Source organism: Rhinoderma darwinii, chromosome 1, assembly GCF_050947455.1.
Source record: "Rhinoderma darwinii isolate aRhiDar2 chromosome 1, aRhiDar2.hap1, whole genome shotgun sequence".
NCBI classification, from domain to species: domain Eukaryota; kingdom Metazoa; phylum Chordata; class Amphibia; order Anura; family Rhinodermatidae; genus Rhinoderma; species Rhinoderma darwinii.
In genome coordinates this window covers 28,790,951-28,809,774 of record NC_134687.1, presented here as the reverse complement: position 1 = coordinate 28,809,774, position 18,824 = coordinate 28,790,951, and the positions used below count along the sequence as shown (strand labels likewise).

The window sequence follows — 18,824 nt, the reverse complement described above, 5'->3', positions numbered from 1 at the left end:
ACTTGACCAGCAACAAGTTATCGCTGTGTAGTGCCCTGCTTTCTCCTTTTCTTAGGGGTTGCCCAATCAGATTTTTAGAGAGGCCTCTCTGATTTTTGCGCACGGTGCCGCATGCTACAGTACTTCTGGTGGAGAGGCATTTAAATAGTGGGATGCTGGTATAGAAGTTATCCACGTAAAGGTGATAACCCTGGTCCAGCAGTGGGTGCATCAAGTCCCACACTATTTTTCCACTAACTCCCAGGACAGGGGGGCATTCTGGAGGTTCTATCCTGGTGTCCTTCCCTTCATAAACCCGAAACCTGTAGGTGTACCCTGAGCTGCTCTCGCACAGCTTGTACATTTTAATTCCATACCTCGCCCTCTTGCTTGGCAGGTATTGGCGGAATTTTAGTCTCCCCTTAAAATGTACAAGGGACTCGTCTATTGCTATGTTCTTTTCGGGGGTGTACACTTCCTGAAATTTGGTGCAGAAATAATCAATCATTGGCCTGATTTTGAATAGGCGGTCGTATGTGGGGTCATCACGGGGCGGGCACTGTGCATTATCATTATAATGCAAAAATTTCAGAATAATTTCAAATCGTGCCCGGGTCATTGCCATGTGGTATAATGGGGTGCTGTATAAAATGTCCGCACTCCAGTATTGCCTAATCTCTGGTTTTTTTACTAGGCCCATATGTAGGACAAGGCCCCAAAATTTCATCATCTCCGCTGCCTCTATGGGGGTCCACCTAGCAAATGATGACGTGGGGTTTTGGGCTAAAAATTGTTGGGCATATAAATTTGTTTGGGCCGCCATTACATTAACAAAATCCTCAGTGAAAAACAGATTGAAATAGTGAATTTCTGCGAGGCCTACAGTCTCAAATAGAATTCCAGAGCTCCCTGTGAAATCTGGAATGTGAGGCTCATAATTATCAGGGGGTGGGTTCCACAGGGTATCGCTCATTTGGGGGGTTGCCTCAGCTGATGTCCTGGGGCGTCTTTGCGGGGGTTCCTCATCACTGGATGAGGATGATGAGGTCAAGATGAATGGGGCAATTTCCTCTTCTCCCTCGCTGGCCGATTCAGTGTCAGAGGCCAGGATGGCGTATGCCTCCTCAGCGGAGTAGAGCCTTTGAGATGATTGGGCCATTTTTATTAGGGGGGTATGTAGTGCTTCAACACGTGTAATACTCTTTATAGAGGTGGTTTTGTATGTTGTGCTTTTACACGTGTAATATGAAATTTATAGGAAAAAAAAAAGAAAAAGAAGAGAAGAATAAGAAAAATTTAGGAGAAAGAAATTTATTGAACGTTCAATATAGAACTGTAAAAAAAACTGAGCTACAACTGTGTCGCTACGCTATCAGAAATTTAGTGAACAAATTTCAGTTAAAAAAAACTGAATGTATGTCACTAAATGGACGCTGACTATAAGATGTAAATTTATACTAAAACTGTCGCTACGCTATCAAAAATTTAGTGAACAAACTTCAGTTAAAAAAAACTGAATGTTCGTCACTAAACGGACGCTGACTATAACGCTATAAATTTATACTAACTGTCGCTACGCTATCAAAAATTTAGTGAACGAACTTCAGTTAAAAAAAAACTGAATGTCCGTCACTAAACGGATGCTGACTATAAGATGTAAATTTATACTAACTGTGTCGCTACGCTATCAGAAATTTAGTGAACGAACTAAATGTCCGTCACTAAATGGACGCTAACTATAAGAAGTCAATTTATTCAAACTGTATAAAAAAATATATAGCTAGAACTTCTGCTATATATCTTTTTTTACAAAACGGACGTCAGTAAACGTCCGCTACTCTAATGCTAGTCTTTTTTTTTTTACAGTTTTATAAAATGAAGAAAAAAAGGCCAAAAAAAAACCTGCGTAAACAAATTACCACTGAGGCTGATTATTAGACTCAGCACTCAGTAGCCGCAGGGCGCACGCAAAAAAAAGGTGCAGTAATAAAAAAGGCCAAAAAATAAAAAAAATTACCACGGATGCTGATCAGTGATGGCGGTCACTGATCAGCACTCAGTGGCCGCAGGGCGCACACAGGGAGGTGCAAAATACAAAAAAAAAGGAAGTCCTGTGCCAAAAATTGGCGGTCAGTGATGGCGGTCACTGATCCGCACTCGGCGGCCGCAGGACGTAAAAAGGGAAAGATGGGGAGGGTGGGATGGGGGGGGAGGGTACAGGGATAAGAAGTTTAGGAAAAAAAACAAGTGCTGCTGCTAAAAAAAAAAAAAATCAGCAGCAGCACAGTTGATGATGATGACGGTTCACTCTTCTGCAGGAAGCAGTCGGATGAAGACGTCACAGCAGGATCGCAGCACAGAAGGCCTCAGATTCGGTAAGTTGGCTTCACAGACGGTCACACCAGCTCTGCTCACCGTTCCTAACCGGAATGAGGTGGGCAGGGCTGGTGTAGGGTGTTTCAAACACCCGCCATGGCTGCGATTGGTCGGTCGGTGCTGACCGACCAACCATAGCGATCTGGGGGCTGGCATCACCGCCATTTTTTACATGGAACATGGTAGTCATTGGTGCTGTCCTAGACAGCACCAATCACCACCATATCACTGTGCCCTGTGGCACAGTGATTGGCAAAAGCCGCAAACAGCCGCAATTGGCCGGTCTGAATTGAACGGCCAATGGCGGCGATCGCCGATGCGGGGGGGAGGCGACACCCCCCTGGGCATCGTGTACAGATGTCCTGCTGTTATGAACAGCAGCCATCTTTACTTTAAAACTTTTATTTTTGATACGGTAACCCCTTCTGCATTTGACGTACATGTACGGCAAGATGCGGGAAGTCAATGCTTTCCATGACGTACATGTACGGCAAATGTCGGGAAGGGGTTAAAGGGGTTTTCCCATTTTGGACATTTATGGCGTATGCATAGAACATGCCATAAATATCCGATATATGCGGGTCCCACCTTTTGGGACCTGCACCTATCTCTAAAATGGGCCCCCTCGGACCCCCATCCTACCTTCTCTTGCTCTCACTGGTCTCCGATCACTGACTGACGAGTTAATCGGGAGTACGAAGCTCGCCGAGTTCCGCTGTTATGGAAGTGAATGAGTTACGGAAACAGCTAGGTTAGCAAGCTCAGCTTTTTCTGTACTCCCGCCTACCTTGTCCGCCAATGGCCGGAGAGCAGCGAGAGAAGGTAGGACAGGCGTCACGGGGCCTGGTTCTAAGTGCGGGTCCAAGAGGTTTGACCTGCATCTATCGAATATTAATAGCATATTCTGTGCATATACCATAAATGTCCAAGGTGGGAAAACCCTTTAAAGCTTTCGCATAAAACTGAAAAATCCCTTTAACCTCTTGCCGCAACCATTTTTACATTTTTTTTTAATTTTTTTTACATTTTTCCTCTCCACCTTCCAAAAGCCATAACTTTTTTATTTTTTCTGTAGATGGAGAGTTGTGAGGACACATACGACTTTTCGTTCTTTTTATTCAATGTTTTTGGGGAGCGAAGGTGATCAAAAAACAGTAATTCTGTTTTTTGTTTTTCTCTCCGTGCAGGTTAAGTAATAATATATTGTAATAGTTTGGACTTTTCCGGATGCAGCGATACCAATCATGTTTATCTTTTACAGGGGAAAAATAAGAATAAAGGGGTTTTTGAACTTTTAATTTTTGTGTTTTTTTGTTTTTTTTTACATTACTAAAAAGTATTTATGAACTTTTTTACTTTTTTTTTTGTCCTAGCGGTCTTAAACTAGGGGAAATTTGATCGACGGTATCTTACACTGCAATACCCGTGTGTTCCAGTATCTTATAATATTTATAGGCTCCTACTACTAAATTTCCAAATAGTTTTTATTAAAAATTATTTTTCGTTTTTGAGATACAGCTGCTCTGTACCCTCTATACAAAGCAACTGTATCTTTCGCTAAATCCTTCTCCCGTCAGGTCCGCAGGACTGACGGGTTCAGTCACAGCAGTTACCACCCGTAATCTATCACATCTAAGTTCATAACGCAGGACCCGCTGACTCTGAACCCGTCCGGTCCGTGCGACTGACGGATTCAGGTCATAGTGAACAATACAGCTGCTCTGTATAGAGAATACAGAGCAGCTGTATCTCAAAAAGTAAACTTCATTTTTTTCATTTTTATTTTTTTAACTCCGATCCCGGCCATTACAGTGAAGTTTCATCCATACGCCTCCCTACCGACTATGACATACATTTACGTCAAATATCGATAAGAAGTTTATTTATTTTTAAAATCCGAACTATTAAGGGTCCCATCATTTGCATTTTTGCCCTCCGGTGTCTTAGATAAAAAATAAAAATGAGGTTTGATGGCCTCTAGGGAACTGGAGCATTCTTTACACCTTGGTGTACAAGCCCAGGTGAGATGTTTACTCGAGAACCCTTCATCTTCCTGTGAATTACTTTGTGGTCCTGACTTGCAAAGCTGAGAGCAACGTGTCAAATCTCTGCTGAAATATTCCATTGAGTAGTATAGACATAGCAGGTTATGAATCCAAAATCCGTTCCAATAACAGGACGGAGCCGAGCCGACCTCAATGAGCTTTTTTTTCGGACAGAAATGTGACGTCCTTGCAGGAAGCGGAGGAAAAACAAATATCAGGCCAGAACCTTTCTTATTTTTTGTCACCTTGAAAGTAGTTTTTTTGTTTTTGACCTTTAGGAACAAATTAGGAGGTGACATTTGGGGAGATTACAGTTGACGTCCACCCAAAATGGTCCAAGTAGATGTATTGCACCCGAGGACGTTTTTCCTGTCAAAACCTTGTTTAGTTTGGCTGCTGGGAGAGAACACTTGGCTTTTTATGCATTGGCTTAGATTTGCCTGTTCATTCAGAGGTTGCGAGGGCAATGAGGAACTTTATGCCTCACGTCGCCAGTTCCTTGTGCGTTTTGGTCGACTTTGTATGGCTGTGTTCGCTGACACGTCAACCATCAAAACAACCAAAACCTGGTTTGAACACTTGACCTTTTGGCTACTTGACCAGGCTACGCGGCGATAACAGTTGCCCATCGGGAAGAGATGATGGCACGTGTTTGAATGTGTTCTCCTTTTGTCTTTATATTCGTTTTATTGGTAAAGACGATCCACCAAGCCTGTTGTTTGACTCCGAGAGGCCTGTATTTCTTTTTATGGCCGACCTGGGTCAGTTTCCATTGAGTTGAACACGAGTATTAGGAATGGGTGGAGGATACTATGCTATGCTACTATACTATACTTTGTTATAGTAAAATGTATTACACAACAGTATACTAGACTATTTTATACTGTACTACACTACACAACAGTATACTACACTATTCTATACCAGGGTTGCACAATGCATGGAATTTTTGATGGTATTTAGATACTCTGTGGGGTCAAACGGTTCAACACCATAGATTAGTGTTTTGGTTCTCCCAAACCAGTTCTTATTAAAATAACAGTTGGTTCGCAGAACCTGGGGAGAAGCGGGATAGCGAACTAATCTCCCTGCACTCAACCGTATCCACATCCTTAGGACACAGATACAATTGAGCAATAGCTGGCGAGGCAAGGGATCTATTAGTACCCTGCCCCACCGTTCGACACTTTACCAGTGCTGCAGGTGGCGCATTAACGTCATCGTGCGGGCCTGCGTTCCACTCAGAAGAGACCAAGCCTGCATGGCTGGGGGACAGCGTGGAAATGGGGCAGATGAGTAGGTAAAGTTTATTTTATTTAGTGGGCACTGCCTCTATGGGTACCGTGGCACTATCTCCATGGGGTGCTATCTCCATGGGTACCATGGCACTATTTTGAGGGGGTGCAAACTCTTGGGGGTACTGTGGCACTATATCCAGGGGCACTGTGAGTGGCACTATTTCTGGGGGGCATTGTGGCACTATATCCAGGGGCCACTATTTCCGGGGGGCACTGAAGCACTATTTTCAGGGGGTGCACTGTGGCACTATCGCCAGGGGGCGATTTCTCCAGGTTCACTGGCACTACCTCCAAGGGGCTCTATCTGCAGTGGGCACTGTGGCACTATATCCAGGGGGCATTGTGAATGGCACTATCTCCAGGGCACATGATTATAGTAAGTGATCCCATCCAGCACCTCGCAGTATAATAGGCAACATTGGGTTAATGTGTGAGGTACGTGATGGGGTTGTTTATTACTAGTGTGAAGCACATTGAGGTTCAAAATTGATAAAACAAAGTGCCCCACGTCAGAAAATGGAAGGACTTTATATATTTGTGTTATTTTTTATTGTTGGCAAAGTATCGTTTTGGTATAGACTTGTGATACTGCACTAAGTATTGGTATCGAAGTCAAAATTCTGGTAACGGGACCGTACACTATTGGTGCTATGCTGTAATATTTTTTTTGTACCCAACGCTAGACTATAATATGCTAGTAGCTACAAGGAGCAGCGTGACATGCCGCTTATTCTGCCCAGCCTAATGACTTGTGCTGTTTATAGGAACTAAAAATCGCAGTAAAAATGGTAAACATGTTCCTGTCATAGAGATAAATGGCGGGAGAATCCCCCACCGAGGGATGATGACATGAAGTCAACGCATTCTTAGCGTGTTTGAAAATACCTGTGGGGCTTTTTTAAGAATAAATTGTAGACAGCTGCGTTCCGTATTCACATCGCTCATTCATTCTGGTCTTCAATCTTTCATCCGGCAGAGACCATCGCTAGTCTGTAGTCTATTGGACATCACGTGAATTGCAAGAGACATAACTGCAGGGGGCACTAGAGGTAAATTGGATGACCATCTTTGTGATTATTGTAATGGCGGCCGTTTTGATTGTCATCTAGTAACTTAGTAATGGCCCCCTGAATTCCCGATACAGCGAAAAGGGAATGGGAGAAGACATTGAGGGAGATTATGAGTGGGGCACCGGGTTCCTCCTCCGGGCATGTGCACATGCCCTGTTGGCGAATCTGCGGTAGGGAAAAAACAATTACAGGTGAGGTCAAACCTGATGTTGTTTTCTGTCAAATTTTTAGAAGTCGAAAAGTGGCCAAAAAAATCTTTTAGAATTGAGTTGCGCTTCACGAGACTCTGAAGACACATTCATATGGATCGGAGTAAGCGGTGCGTATTCCTAAATATGGCGTCCGGCCCCGAATGCCATATTTTTCATTGTATTTAGGGCAGAAAACGAGTGCCTCTATGCGCACTATAAATATATATATATATAAAATTGTTAATTTTCTTATTTTTTTTTTACTTTTGCTTTTTTGCTGCGGATTTGGCCAGTTGTTGTGGATTTTGACTTCCCCATTAAACTCTATAGGGAAAATACGCACGATAAATTGACTTTCTACACCGCAGCAGGTCAAATTACACACCGATTTTTTTCCACAACGTGTGAATGAGATTTTTTTCAGATCTCATCCACTTTGTTGCTACTGTAAATGTGGAAAATCTGCAGCGTATATATGCCAAGTGTAAACATACCCTAAGGCTGGATTCACTCACAGCCTTTTTACTTTGTTTTTCTACATTTTTGGTAGGGTTTTTGATGCTTATTTTTAGTGCGGCCAGATGTTCCATTAAAGCCTATAGTAAAATATAAAATGTACTACATACAACTGCGTTTTGGTTTGTGGCTTTTTTCAGGCCACTGTGTGGCCTATGGCGTCTTTTTCCAAATGCAGCACGCTCTGGGTATGGCGGTTTATTCAGGTGTTGTTTTTTTTTCCATAGGCTTCTCTATAGGACTTCAAAAACGCCATAAAAAAAAGCATGTACAGAATGACACTAAATTAAAAACGCCTCTAAAAACACCATAAAAACAGCAAGTAACATTGTAATAACACGGTCGCTTTTAGATTCTTTTGTTTTGATGGAGTTTAAATTAAAAAAAATCTGTGTAAATGCCGTAGTCTGAACTACTAACGAGAGTAAAAAATTATAACAGGCAAATAAATCTGTTTATTATTGGGAGCGCCATGAATAATTCCATCTACAGATTTAAAGTCATTCTAGAATACAAAAAAAAAAAGTTTTTGCAAAAATAAAGTTTTGTGCGCTCACAATCTGTCAAATGTCAAACTCCCCAAGGTGAAATATTCCATCTGTTTGATGTGTTTACCCTGTCAGCCAAACGTCTGGACAGGTAACCGCTCCTGTCAGAGGTAAAACATGCCAAAAATCATCTGCCTCCGTGTTACTCAGTCATTTCTACTGCAGGGCGTAATATCCCCCCCCCCCGCCTGACACTCTGCGTCGAGGAATTGAACACTGAGGGGAGTACTATAGGGCCGGGCAACGCTCAGTTCTGCTTTTATTGATCTTGAAAGCAATCTGATGCCATTTCCAAGGTGTAAAAAGTGTGATCCAATATATATATATATATAAAACAGGGTTTTTCCATGGCATCTGAGTGGCACCCGATCTTCACGGATCCATTCACTTTAGTGTGTGAATTTCCGATCCCTCAGATCACGGACGGAACTTGGGCGGCACACACGGTCGTGTGCATTAGGGCTAAGGCTTTGGGGGTTAGACTAGTTTTGTCAGCTTCTGCTATTGATGCTACAAAGTTGTTCCGTAGGCGGGCATAAGTAATTAGTAAAACCAGATCTGTGCCCCCTATTGATTAAATGATCATGACAAATGATGATTATACTAACAAATAAATTTACATTTGAAATATTACTTAAGGGGCTGTCCAGGAGTAGAAAAACATTGCGGCTTTCTTCCAAAAACAGCTGTGTGCAGGTTGCGTGTGGTCTTGCTGCTTAGCCCCCATTCACTTTGAGGGTATGTTCAAACAGAGTGTTTTTGGACGTTTTTCGGGCCGCAAACGCCCGATAAATCGGAAGCAGAACGCCTCCAAACATCTGCCCATTGATTTTAATGGGAAAAACGGCATTCTGTTCCGACGGGCCGCTTTCAAAAAACGACCGCGTAAAAAAATGGCCACGAAAAAGAAGTACAGGTCACTTCTTGGGAGGTTTTTGGAGCCGTTTTTCATAGACTCTATTGAAAACAGCTTAAAAAACGGCCACAAAAAACGCAGCGAAAATCGCTAGTGGCTTAAAAAACTTCTGAAAATCAGGAGCTGTTTTCCCTTGAAAACCGCACCGTATTTTGACGTTTTTGAGTTGGTGTGTGAACATAGCCTCATGGAACTAAGCTGCAATACCAGATGCTACTTGTGGATAGGGGTGGTGCTGTTTTTGGAAGAAAACGGCAATGTTTTTCTAATCCTGGAGAGCCCCTTTAAATGTCTTTTTATTTGCCATCTGCAGTAGATGCCAATCGTTCTGGCGGTTAAAGTAATGTAGAATGATAGAATTTACGATCGCTTTTGAACAGACTTCCTCACTGATCTGTACGGTATTTTTAGAAGCGGCAATCTGTTCAGACCAGACTTCCTCGCTCATTAATAAGTATTTAAAAAAGTTAGATGAGTTGGCGTGCCCCGGGGGTTCTTGACCTCGATACCCTTGCATGGCCTAAGTTAGCCTTAAAGGAACACTATGGGGAGAAATTGTTACAATGGGGGTAGATTTACTAATTCTGTCTCCCCAGGATGGTTGCTTTAAAGAAAAAAGAAAAAAATAGATACTTTTGGTTTGGTTCCCTGAGAAATTTTTATTTTTTTCTTCCTTTTGTTAGAAAATCAAAGCCTTAAGCCTCATGCACATGACACTGTGCGCCGCCCGAGTCCCGTCAGTGATCCGAGGAAAGATAGAACATGTCCTATCTTTCATCGGATCGGAGAATCGGGTCAGTTTTCATAGACCCGAGTCACCCACTAAAGTGAATGGGTCCGTAAAGACTATCGAGTCCCAGCTTTCCCAGAAGCCGATATGACTGAGGCCCCATGCACATAACTGCAGTTTTCATCCGTAATTATGGATGAAATTGCGGACCCATTCATTTCTATGGGTCACGGACACTTTTACGTATATTTACGGATCGGTGTCCGTTCCGTAAAATATAGAACATGTCCTGTTCTTGACTGTAATTACGGCACTGTCTGCCCATAGAAGTCTGAGGGCACTTCTGGAATTTCGGACGACTATGGGTGTGCACCCATATCCGTCCGTAATTACGGATGTGTTGCTTTGCAGCGCCAATGGGATTACCCAAGATTCCTCCCTGTTTTTTTTTTTGCTGATCAATAAATACGGATGAACTACGGACCATATTTTCAAACAGCGTACCGTGTATGCGGATGAGTTACAGACTCTGGATCCATATTTGCGGACAGTAAAAACCATTACGGTCGTGTGCATGGGGCCTAAGAAATGAATAGTTTTGTTTTTTTTCAACAAACTGACTGGAAATGGCGAATATTTTTTTTTCCTTTTAAGGGGAAACTCATTGAAAAGGCTAAATTAACACATGGCAGATTTATTGAAGAAATTTCTGCGAATGAAAATCATTCTGCAAGCGCTATTCAGATGAAAGTTGGAGAAATTTCTGCAAGAAATCTGCCACGTGTTAATTCACTATAAAAATTGCATCTAATTGGGCAAAAATTGCAACATGCCAAATATTTTTTTAAAGGGGTTCTCACGGGCCATCAAAACAGATAGGTGGGACTCCAACTCCCGGCAACACCACCAACTAAACTGGATGGGACTAAGCTGCAATACCAGACACAGCCACTACCAAATGTACGGCGCTGTGCCTGGTAAGCATCGCGGACCCTTCAGTCACCTGATTAGTGTATGTTTTGGGAGGCAGACTCTCGCCTAAAAGTATCTCAAGTATATTTGCGTAAACGCTGCTTATTTGTTGCGGGTTTTACCCATCGAATTCAATGGAGAGGTAAATCCTGCAACAAATAGCAGTTGTTGCATTTTTTTGCGTCGGGTTCCCAGAGAATCCTGCTGCAGAAAATGCAACTCGGAAAAAAACAAAAACTCATACTTAGGTCCCATGCACACGAACGTAAAAATGCCCGTAATTATGGGCCCATAGACTTCTACTGGCCACGGGTATTTTCCCGTTTGCTTACGGGAAGGTGCCCGGGCTGTTGAAAAATCTAGAACATGTCCTATTTCAGGCCGTAATTACGGCACGGGCAGGCCCATAGAAGACTATGGGGCTCCCGTAATTACGGGTGGCTACATGTGTACACCCGTAATTGCGGGAGCGTTGCTGGGCTGCTTCAGGGGATAGTCACTGTCCAGGGTGCTGAAAGAGTTAAACGATCAGTGCGGGATAGAGAGAAGGGGCTGCATTGATCAGCAATAACTCTTTCAGCACCCTGGACAGTGAGTACCGTGCGTGGCGCTCACAAAAACCTGAAAAAAAAAAAAAGTTAATACCCAGAACTCCCTACTTCTTCCTCCAGTCCGGCCTCCTGGGGTGACGTTTCAGCCCATGTGACCACTGCAGCCAATCACAGACTGCAAGGGTCACATGAACTGCCGTGTCATCCAGGGAGGTCGGACTGGATGTCAAAAGAGGGACGCGTCACCAAGACAACGGCAGGGGTATGTATGTACTTTTACTTACAACCTCTGCGGAAACTCTGCCCGAAAGGGCTGCCCCTTCTCTCTATCCAGCACTTAGTGCAGTGCAATTTTGCAGAGAAAACGGGTCCGTAAATACGGATGACAATAGACCCGTACTTACGGCCACTGGTCCGTAAATACTGGTGGAATACGGGTGACAAAGGACCCGTATTTACGCCAGTATTAACGGACAAAAAAAAATACGTTCGTGTGCATGGGGCCTTACCCAGAAGTCTGTGTTCCTCCCTCCAGCGCGGCCTCCTGGGATGATGTTTCATCCCATGTAACCGCTGAAGCCAATCACAGGCTGTAGCGGCGGTCACATGGGATGAAGCATCATCCCAGAAGGCTGGCCTGGATGACATCAGAGGGCCGGCCTCCTGGGATGACGCTTCAGGAGGCCTGTAAGTGCTGCAGTTTTCCGCAGCGGACATTGCGGGCCAAAAATGCACCACAGTTTGGTGCGCTTTTTTGCCTGGAATTCTCTGCGGCGCAAAAGGCGTATACGTTGCGTGCTGTTACATAGCGTATCCGCCCCGTCTGAACTCAGCCTAAAGCAGCTATTTTGTCACTATAGCAATTGTTACTGACTGTAGTTTCTACCCCAAAAATTGCTACTGTAGTGCGTTGGCAACTGTACATACATCTGCCGAACGGCAATACAAATTTTTTGGGCCTAAAAAAAAATATGATTTACCTGTTAAATTACCCAGAAAGCAAATGTTTTTCCATTTCACATATTGCAGCCATTCAGGTATTGTGTAATATAGTAGATTGTTTGCATAACCCAAGGATTTTTAATGCTGCGATGTAAATCACTGCTTGCAAATACATAGAGAAATGTAAATCGGATACGTGTTCAAAAATTTGCCCAACAATTTGCACATTTTGTTGCATAAAAAAAGACTGCAACGACTACCTGGGAATTTTTCACTTCTGTATAATATATAAGATGATTATTAAAAAAGTTTCCACAGACACGTTTTACATGTGACCTTTTTTCTTGTTTTTTCTTTATGGTTTTTGTTTTCATTCTTTATTAAAATCCCCCCCCCCCTCCCCCGCGATTAAAAATAAGTTGCATAAACCACAAACCACAGTAAACATACCCATACAGTTCGAAATAGAGAGCTAAGACTAATATTGGCAAAAAAATATTAGAATTTGAAAATTCAATTACAAAATAGAAACTCAAATATTGAATGAATTACAAAATGTAAATTTATCTCCGTGCAATTTTAAGATATTTTTTTTTATGGGTGTTACCAAGTTCTGTGAGTGGAAAACTTGACCATTATCCATTCTGCGTTCACACTTCTTCACAGTAAGTATGAGTGGGTTGTGTGGGATCGTAGCCAGACATTCACTGGAGCTGGAAACTTGACTTTTCTCAACATTTAGTCATGCAGAAGTCGGATACCACATCAGGGAACTGGACTACTTTGTGCTGTTCTTTCTGAATTTTAAGTTTCCCACAAAACGGTATTTTACGAGACCGTTTATTTTGGAAAATTTCCATACTGTAGAGGTCCTAAAACAATTTTGTCGAATGGTGGCATTGAATACCATATGGTTAAAGCATGTGATGTCTAATTCCCATGTGTTTTTCATGTTGACTATGGTCAACGTCTTGATTTCATCCTTTTAGGGGAGATCATCTCTGTAATACGGCACCATACAGCGGCATGCAGAGTGCCTACGGCTCCATAGTACAATAGGACAGAGTTTTGCTATACAGGCTCCGTGCATATGGCGTTGTTGCCCGTAGTAATACAGATACGTTTCTCCGACATTTTCCTCCTACAAATCTTATAAAGATCTGATTAAGAACTATTTTTGCTCTTCACTGTATAGTTCTAATCACGGATTTGAGACCGACTTGTTGCTAGGAATACACTGCCTTGCTGCTACAGCCATTCATGCTGTGTTGTCAGGCAGCCCTTCCCTAGCAACCAAGTCTGTCTCCGATTACTCAAGTCTTCAGTTGAAGGCCAAACAAGGCACCATGGGCGGATTTACTAATGAAAATGCGACAGAACTTGTCTCCGTTACCCAGAATTCTTGTCCACATGCCACGCGCCACATTTATAAAGTGTTTTAGACATTTTTTTGCGACTCACTCAACAAGGCGTGGCTTAGCGGGTGGTTGAGTGAAAATTTTGGTGTAAAAAAAAGTGGTCTAAAGTAAGAGGTTATAAGCAGGGAGTAACAGGGGGTTGGATCCAGCGCTGTGTAGGATAAAACGGAAACTAGTTCCAAGTTTACTGGTAATCTATTAAAAAGGTCCAAAGAGGTGGAGTCCTAGTGTGCAGGAAGGAGTATCGATCCGGTTATGAAGCCTACGCGTTTCAGACGTGGCAGACGTCCTTAATCATGGCTGTTAGTTATAAGTTATATAGTAGTGTCTAAAGATGCACCAAATTTATCATCCAGCATAAGTCACTGTGATAAATTTGGCACATGTAGTCTAATTCTAAGCGGTTTCAATTTTACACTGTATTAGTAAGGCTGCGTTCACATCTGCGTCAGGGCTCTGTTACGTCGTTCCGTTGAAATTTTCCGTCGGAACGAAGCCCTAACTGACACAAATGGAAACCAGAGGATTCGCTATTCATTCCATCGTATACTACGTCATTCATTCATATACTACGCTATTCATTCTGTCAAAACGATGGAACCCCTGCACAACGGAGAAGAATTGAAACTTTGGTTTCCGCTTGTGTCAGTCAGGGCTCCGTTCAGACCGGACGTCGGAACCTAGCCCTGACACAGATGTGAACGCAGCCTAAATCTACCCCAATGAGTCTTGGCTACACTAAAGGCTCTGTTCACATCTTTGTCATGCCTTCCATTTCTAACGGAAGCCACGACGCAGTTCCAGACCCCGTCGCACGACTGATACCAGCGGCGCCCGATGGACCCTATCGACGGCACAATTTTTTTTGGGACATTTACCTCTTACTGCCTTAGTAATCAGATTTTTCTAAAAATAAATTTAGACCAAGAATCTATAAAAATTTTCTGTCAACGGTTTTTTCCCACCGGGACAAAGGCCTAAATAGCAGGCCAAAAACCACGTGATGTGAATAAGTGATTTGAGGTTTTTACTACAATTTTTTTTTTTTAAATTGAAACAAATTTATTTTCCATGTACATATTTCAAATACTATCCCGTTACTATGCATCATAGGTTTTTGGCAGCAACCTTTGTTGACCCTCCTATTATTACCCGAAAATCTCATGTAAAAGGTGCGCCAATTATCCTGCCAGCTGTTGAAGATGAATAATAAAATTAGCATGTGATAATTACCATCTCTAAGTAAAGTAAAACAGACAGAGAAATTGTCTGGACAAAACATCCCCCCCCCCCCCCGGCCATTAATTTGTGGCATGAAAGATGTCCTTTCTCTGATTATTTTTGGGAACTTTAGTGTGTTTCTCAGGTTAATGTGTTTTACTTTGTGTCTATATTAAAATATTCCATGTTTTTATGTTGTATATGTGTGTATATTGCGTTTTTGGGACAGACCGGAGTCATTGGGGCCCTTTAATAGAGCTCCATGCAGCCGTTCCTCTCTCCGATTATATAGCTATTATAAGATATGTACAGTATAAAGTATAAGCGTGCGAGGCCCCATATGATCGTGGTTCATTATAAACGTAGTCGTGATCATTGTTGGTTGGCTGTCCTATATTTCGTATTTGTAAGACCTAATTTTTGGGTTTCCGTTGACGTATTCTGCTGCAGCTGACGCGTTTCACATGTATGATTTTGTGCTGAGGCCACAAAGTTGTAATTGTCTCCGTCTCCATGTGATTCTTTTTTTTTCCATGTCATAATCTTCCCTTTAATGTAATAAGCAAATTAGAGAGGTGTGATGAGCATACGCTAAACAGATGATCGTAACTGAATTCTGGTTGTTCTTCCAGATGAAAACCATGACTTGCAACGCTGAGATGAACTAAAAGACGCGCTACAAGAAACGCCCAAGTCTGCAAATAACGGAAATGTCTGAACAGTATTAATTCAAGAGGATCAATGCTCGTCGGCTTGAGAACCGCGGAAGTGGGGCCCACCATGGTGACACTAATCACAGAGAAGCTGCAGAACCAAAGCTTGGACGACCTGTCATGCAAAACGTACAATATTAATCTGGTACGTTGTGTTTTAATTGAGAAATTTGTCGTAGATAAATTTACGCAATTAGGGAGTGAAGTGTTGACATTTTTATTTTAATCTCAGGTTCATTTCTAACATAAGTGGATGAGTTGTCAAGTTCACACAGCTCATATTTAATGCTGAATCTGTTCCTTTTGCCTTTTCAAAATATACTTCAGGTTGCCAAGCAACCACATTACTTCCTGAGTGGGTGACAACTAGTTCTCTACATGTAGCTACATGTACTGAAGTGGTCACTGGAAGTTTCGAGTTGTGGATATCTCTAGACAAAACTAAAAGCTTCTGGCTGATTGATGATTAGTGTTGTGGTGGTCCTGGGTCACATATCCCCTATAAAAATAGCATTCTGACTATTTGAAAAAGTTAGCTATCCAATATTCATAGTCCGAATTAGACCTTAAAGGTGTTGTCAGGATTGGAAAAATATAGCTGCTTTCATCCAGAAACCCATCCACACTTGCCCATGTTTTGGGTCAGGTACTACTGCTCAGCTCCATTGGAGTTAATAGGGCTGGGCTGCAATACCACTCACAGCCTGTGGGAAAGTGTGGCACTGTTTTTGGAAGAAAGGAGCCATGTTTTTCTAATCCTTTGATAAAGCATTTGGGATGAAGTGGCTTAGATGGTGCTTTTTTGCGGGAATGCTTTCTTGAAAATATGGCGGTAATGGTTATGATGTTTGCCTCCATATTGGTTACAGCAACCTACATCATTATCTGGACTTTAGGACAATCGTGGAATTAAATTTCTTAAAGCAAACAATTTGAATTCACTTATCTTTATGAGTAGGCATTTTTTGTATGGGCTTATAGGAGAAGTATTATTAGTCCCTTTAAGAACATTGGAGGCAGCCATTTTGGAAAGTTGGTTCTTGCTTGTCACAATTTCCACTTCCTAAATAAAGAACAGACCCATAAATTGGTTCCTTCCACATTAAAGGGCTTTTCAATAATTGACTTTTATGACTTGCTATTCAGAATTATCCCTAGGGTCGTATCTTTGATGGTCCGACAGCTTGGACTCCCACCAATAACCCACAAAAGCGTCCCAATATGGGTTTTCCTATAAAGGTTAAAACCGTAGGTTTTTTTAATGGACCACACATACGAGTCCATCTCTTGATGAATGGCCTCTTTGTTCTTCACCCTGGTGGGGTTTCCTACCTAGTAAACCAAATGGGACACGTTTGATTGACATGCCATTAGATTTAATTATTGGGAGACCTCCTTTAAGGTGAAGGTTCACTTGGAGCTAATTTGAACTTTTTGGATTGATCCCTTTATTTTGGAAACTTTTTGAACTGATCCCCCATCATCGTGGGAGTGTCTCGGACTTCGATAATAAAAACTATATCAGTGTATTGCTATTTATTAGAATAAGCTCCAGGGCGGGACTTGGCTTTAACAATCTGCTTTACGGAAAAAAAAAATCTTTCCCATGGGTTAGAGCCAGTGATCATGACTTCACTACCCCGAGGGGCAACCTTTACCAGGAACACAACCACCCATGAGATCTTGGTCCTGGCTAGTTGGTGTCACGCACGAATCAGTTTTTATGATACATAAATTACGTTCTAATGGCTGGCCACGCCCATTGCTTTTCCTTAAGTTGCATCAGTTTGGGGATTTATTGGCGAGCAGACGATCTCAAGTGACCTAATTTGCAAATCATTGCAATTTTTAGGTGGATAGGATTTCAAAGTTCAGTAATACTCAGTGAAATGAGTTGTTCCCTGTATTCGATGTCATGAGTCATGTCTATTTAGATAATCAGGCTGGATCATTTATGTTTAATAAATGGGAACGCTCTGTATCCAACGTGCAGATTTAAGGATTTTGGGGACATTTCAAGGTCAGGATCATACCGCCTAGAGAGTCTTAAAAAGACATGAAAGGGAGGTGTATTAAGACTGCGCCAGTCTTAAAAAAAACAAAGCAATCTAGAGTAAGCTGCAACAAATGGAACAGTAGACACACGCCTCTTAATAAATTTGTCGCATCTTCGACTGTTCGTGCGATAACAATGAAATCTGAGATTTCCGCTATAATTGACGCCAGTTTCTGTCGTAAAATATAGTAAATGCGTCGGACCGTAATGGCCACACCGTTCTACTAAGCCCGTCCACTTTTTTAAGATGGGGAACCGATATAAAAGTCGTCTTTTGGGCTGTTTGACTCTTCTCCCGAATGTTTAGCTTTTGCACATATCCTATGCGATTAAATACAGTCTATTTTTCTTTTCTTTATCAGTCACTCTAGTCTTCTTCAATATGATTGCCCTAACCGATCCCCTACCCCAATTGACCCTAGGCAATAGAGGAGGTAACTAGTGGAGACCCCTCCACTCTTCGCTAAACATACACAAAAAAGTCATATAGAATATATTGTCACTGTATACTAGGGCTTGTTTTAGGGAGTGGCAAACTGGGCAACTTCCCAGAGCCCAAGTTTAATATGGGGGCCCCACAAATTAAAGCCCATGGATTGGAGCAGGAAAACATTTTGACTTAGGCGCCATGCACACGACCGTATTTTTCATCAGTAATTGCAGTCCGTAATTACGGACCCATTCATTTTTATTGGCCACTGACACCTTTCAGTGTTTTTACTCATGGGTGTCCGTGCGGAAAAAATTGTCCGTAATTACGGCACGGACTCTGCCATACAAGATGTGCATCCATAAGCCGTCCGGAAGCGTTGCTAGGCAACATGTTGATGACGTCATTTGCAGCCTCTCTCTTTTTTTTTTTTTTTTTTACGAATCCGTATATACGGATCAAATACTGATGCGATACAGACAGTATTTCCTGAGAGATAAAAATACGGTCGTGTGCATGGAGCCTTAGGCCCTGTTCACACTGAGGTTTTTTTTACGCGGAAACCGTGTTGGAAAACTTTTAATGGGAGGTGGAGGTGTTTTTTTTCCCGTGAGCGGTAAAACCGGCTCGCGGGAAAACAAAGCGACGTGCCTTATCTTAGGCCGTTTACGTCTCTGACCTCCATTTAACATCAATGGGAGGTAGAAAAAGCGTTTTTCGCTGCGTTTTTACCCGCAGCGCTCAATGGCGTAGGCAGAATTTTCAGCCTGCAAAAAACTCAGTGAGAACATACCCTTAATCGTCGGTCCCAGTTGCTGGGCAGAACACTCGTGCCGGAGAATAGATTGAAAT

At 42.4% G+C, this 18,824-nt stretch overlaps 1 protein-coding gene across 6 annotated transcripts in view; it reads left to right on the top strand.

Moving 5' to 3' along the window:
- FAM53A (family with sequence similarity 53 member A) overlaps positions 1-18,824 on the top strand; it is a 74,074-nt gene that overhangs the window by 16,187 nt on the left and 39,063 nt on the right. For 5 of the 6 annotated variants that reach the window (XM_075856860.1, XM_075856869.1, XM_075856853.1 and 2 more), the window contains exon 2: positions 15,406-15,631. In XM_075856860.1, the coding sequence (XP_075712975.1) occupies positions 15,515-15,631 (117 nt within the window). In that variant the 5' untranslated portion in view covers positions 15,406-15,514. Of the gene's footprint in view, positions 1-6,674; positions 6,748-15,405; positions 15,632-18,824 lie in introns of all 6 variants that reach the window. The other variant, XM_075856868.1, reaches the window with a different exon arrangement.